The following is a 3,059-nucleotide window of genomic DNA, read 5'->3' as shown; positions in this document are numbered from 1 at the left end:
AGTCATATAGTTCGCAACATGATGAAATTTTCAAAAACCAGCAGACCTATTTCAAAACGCATCCTACAGGGATTACTTGTGTTTTGCCGTTAGTGAGACAGTTGTCAATGACATTAACAGATTAATGTTGTTACACCATCACTTTAAGGGGCATGGCTCCGGGGCCTCTGGAAAGTGACCAAGGACTTCTCAATATTTGTGGCTAGGCTAGTAAGGAATGCTTTAGATTACTGATCATTATAAGAAATTGATTCAAATAAGTTCTGCCATTATTGCTTGCTGATCTGGAACCAGTAAATATTCAACGTTGCTTATGATGTGTATTTTCCACCATTCCTTTTAAGTTGATTAACTTGGACAAATCAAATTAAATTGTTGAATATTGATGATATAGTGGTCAAAAAATTTAAGTTCTTAAACTATTAAGGATGTCCTATTTCTAATAATAAAATGTGTTCAGAAAAAGTTTCTAAAATCACTTTTGTTTTGCCTTTTGCAGGTGAAATAATCTGGTCTTTTGGCAACAATGCCATTTCCATTTGGCAAATCCCATAAGTCTCCTGCGGACATTGTAAAAAATCTAAAGGAGAGCATGGCGGTGTTAGAAAAACAAGATATCTCTGACAAAAAGGCAGAAAAGGTACAGTGTCTTAAGCATGTGACATCACTTCACAATATTTTTGATATTGAGTACAAAATGAGAATTTCAATAATGCTTATTTCAATCGAGCATTTTCTCTAGCTGCTACAAATACATGTAACTTGCTGTTGAACCTTTGAGGTAGAAACTTCTTAATGTTGTAATGGTTATAAAGAATCAAAAATTGTCAATTAAATGCTTTAATTGAAGTTTATTTTGTCCAAAATTTAGGCTAGCCGTTTGTGCATATTTCTCTAATTCTCAAAATAGACCAGTGGTAAATGTGTTATGCTGCAAAAATATAAAAGTTATAATCTGAACTGAATCTGCATCTTGTGCAATTAAAGAACTGTCAATTTTCTAAACACTGCTGTAAGATTATATAGGCTTTCTCATGCAATTAACATGTTCTTGTAACTACTCAGGACATTTTTAGATGGATGTGCACCAAATCCTTATTCTGATTTTTTTTTTTAAGGGATGTGTAAACCATTTTAAACTGATTAAATTTGTATATGGATCTTTTGAAATTGCCAGTCAGGTTATCAGTTTCAACTTGGCCATTATAGGAACTTAACGAATTTATTTAACCAAGTGATAAACTGACTTCATTCATATTTAACACATTTATCATCACCTTGCCTCTATTCCCTTTTGTCATTAGCTCCTGACAAGTGCAGAATGGCTGGTAACTATGAGTCGGAATTCATCTGGGCTCCTTAATTGATAGGAAAAAAATTCAGAGTTCATTCACCCATGAACCCAGAACAGCAGTGCTGTCATCTTTAACCAGTCTGGCCTGTAGAGTGTTCTCATTTAAAATTTCTCCATTAAATTGGCTTCCCATGGTAGACAGTCATCAGCCAGTTCAGTTTACTGTGATTTAAAGAAATGGCTGAGCTAAATGTTTGCAGAAAAGACAGTGTGGTTTGACAACCTTGCTGTAGCACTGTAGATTTGTGCTATAGATATAACCATATCTCTCAACAAGCTGTTCCAGCGTATGTAAAATATTAGCTCCTCCTGCTAGCATGGAAAATTACTACATATGTTCCATCCACAAAAAAGTCCAAGTCAAATCCAGTCAATCCTTTCACATCTCCATTGTTCAACACTCAATCATAAGCATATTGGAAGGTGTTGTTGACACTGCTATCAAGTGAAACTTGTTAGTAATAACACTAATGCCTCATTTGGGCTCAAAGAAGCATAAATTACGAATTAGGAGCAAGAGCATATGTCCTGTTGAATTCACTCCATTCAGCCAATAAGTTCACGAATGAACTTCAAAGTCAATTCCACTCTCTCACCCAATCTCTCTCACCCCACGTTCCTTAAAACAATCTAGTCAACCTTCATCTTGAATATACTGGATGAACTTCCGTCTACAGCCTTCTCTGCTTTGGAGAATTTCAGCGATCCTCAAATCTGAGTGAGGTAATTTCTCCTCACCTTGGCCCTAACTGTTCACCACCTTAACTCGAGACATAAATGATCAAATCCAGTTGTGAATTGGTGGAAAATTGAACAACTCATTGAAGGAGACTTCACAAATATCCTCACTCTCAATGGATTGGGAGCTCAGAACATCAATGCAAAAGATAACAATCTTCAGCATCCCTGCAAGTGATGGACAGTTGGAAGTGTCATCTTTGGAATGCGATGTTTCACTGAAACTCACTATCATCTTTGGAGGGATTGTGCAGGCATGATGGCCCAAGTGGTCTCTTTCTGAACTGCAGGGATTCTATGAACCTGACCCCTTCAGTTTTGTAATTGGCTTTGCTTACATTTGAGACCCTGGGTTTTAACAAAAGTATTAATTCTTAAACTCAGTAAATTCAACCATTTTATTATCACTATTTCCCATGGGATCTTGGACCATAAGGTTAATTGACTGTTTAATTCTAGGCCTCAATACAGGCTTAATCCAAAGATGACCTGAAAAGTGAATTTGACTGAGTATGGCATCAAGACTCTTGAATGCAATTTGAAGTCCCCAGGGATTCTTGATCTCTCCTCTGTGTAGATTCATGCTTAGCACAAGATGATTGTCTGCTGGAGGTCAGTCACCTTACTACCAGGATGTAGTGCTGAAAATGTGTTGCTGGAAAAGTGCAGCAGGTCAGGCAGCATCCAGGGAACAGGAGAATCAACGTTTCGGGCATAAGCCCTTCTTCAGGAATGAGGAAAGTTTGTCCAGCAGGCTAAGATAAAAGGTAGGGAGGAGGGACTTGGGGGAGGGGTGTCGGAAATGTGATAGGTGGAAAGAGGTCAAGGTGAGGGTGATAGGTCAGACTGGGGTGGGGGCGGAGAGGTCGGGAAGAAGATTGCAGGTTAGGAAGGCGGTGCTGAATTCGATGGATTTGACTGAGACAAGGGGGGGGGAGGGGAAATGAGGAAACCGGTGAAATCCGAG

General features: G+C 38.3%; 1 protein-coding gene across 1 annotated transcript in view; it reads left to right on the top strand.

The window, feature by feature from the left end:
* The first annotated feature begins 499 nt into the window (after window positions 1-499).
* cab39 (calcium binding protein 39) overlaps window positions 500-3,059 on the top strand; it is a 39,375-nt gene continuing 36,815 nt past the window's right edge. The window contains exon 1 of the mRNA XM_043702008.1: window positions 500-640. Within this exon, the coding sequence (XP_043557943.1) occupies window positions 527-640 (114 nt within the window). The 5' untranslated portion in view covers window positions 500-526. The remainder of the gene's footprint in view (window positions 641-3,059) is intronic.

The sequence above is a fragment of the Chiloscyllium plagiosum genome, chromosome 13 (assembly GCF_004010195.1).
Source record: "Chiloscyllium plagiosum isolate BGI_BamShark_2017 chromosome 13, ASM401019v2, whole genome shotgun sequence".
Classification (NCBI taxonomy): domain Eukaryota; kingdom Metazoa; phylum Chordata; class Chondrichthyes; order Orectolobiformes; family Hemiscylliidae; genus Chiloscyllium; species Chiloscyllium plagiosum.
The sequence above is the reverse complement of the archived record's forward strand: the minus strand, read 5'-3'. Positions and strand labels throughout refer to the sequence as shown.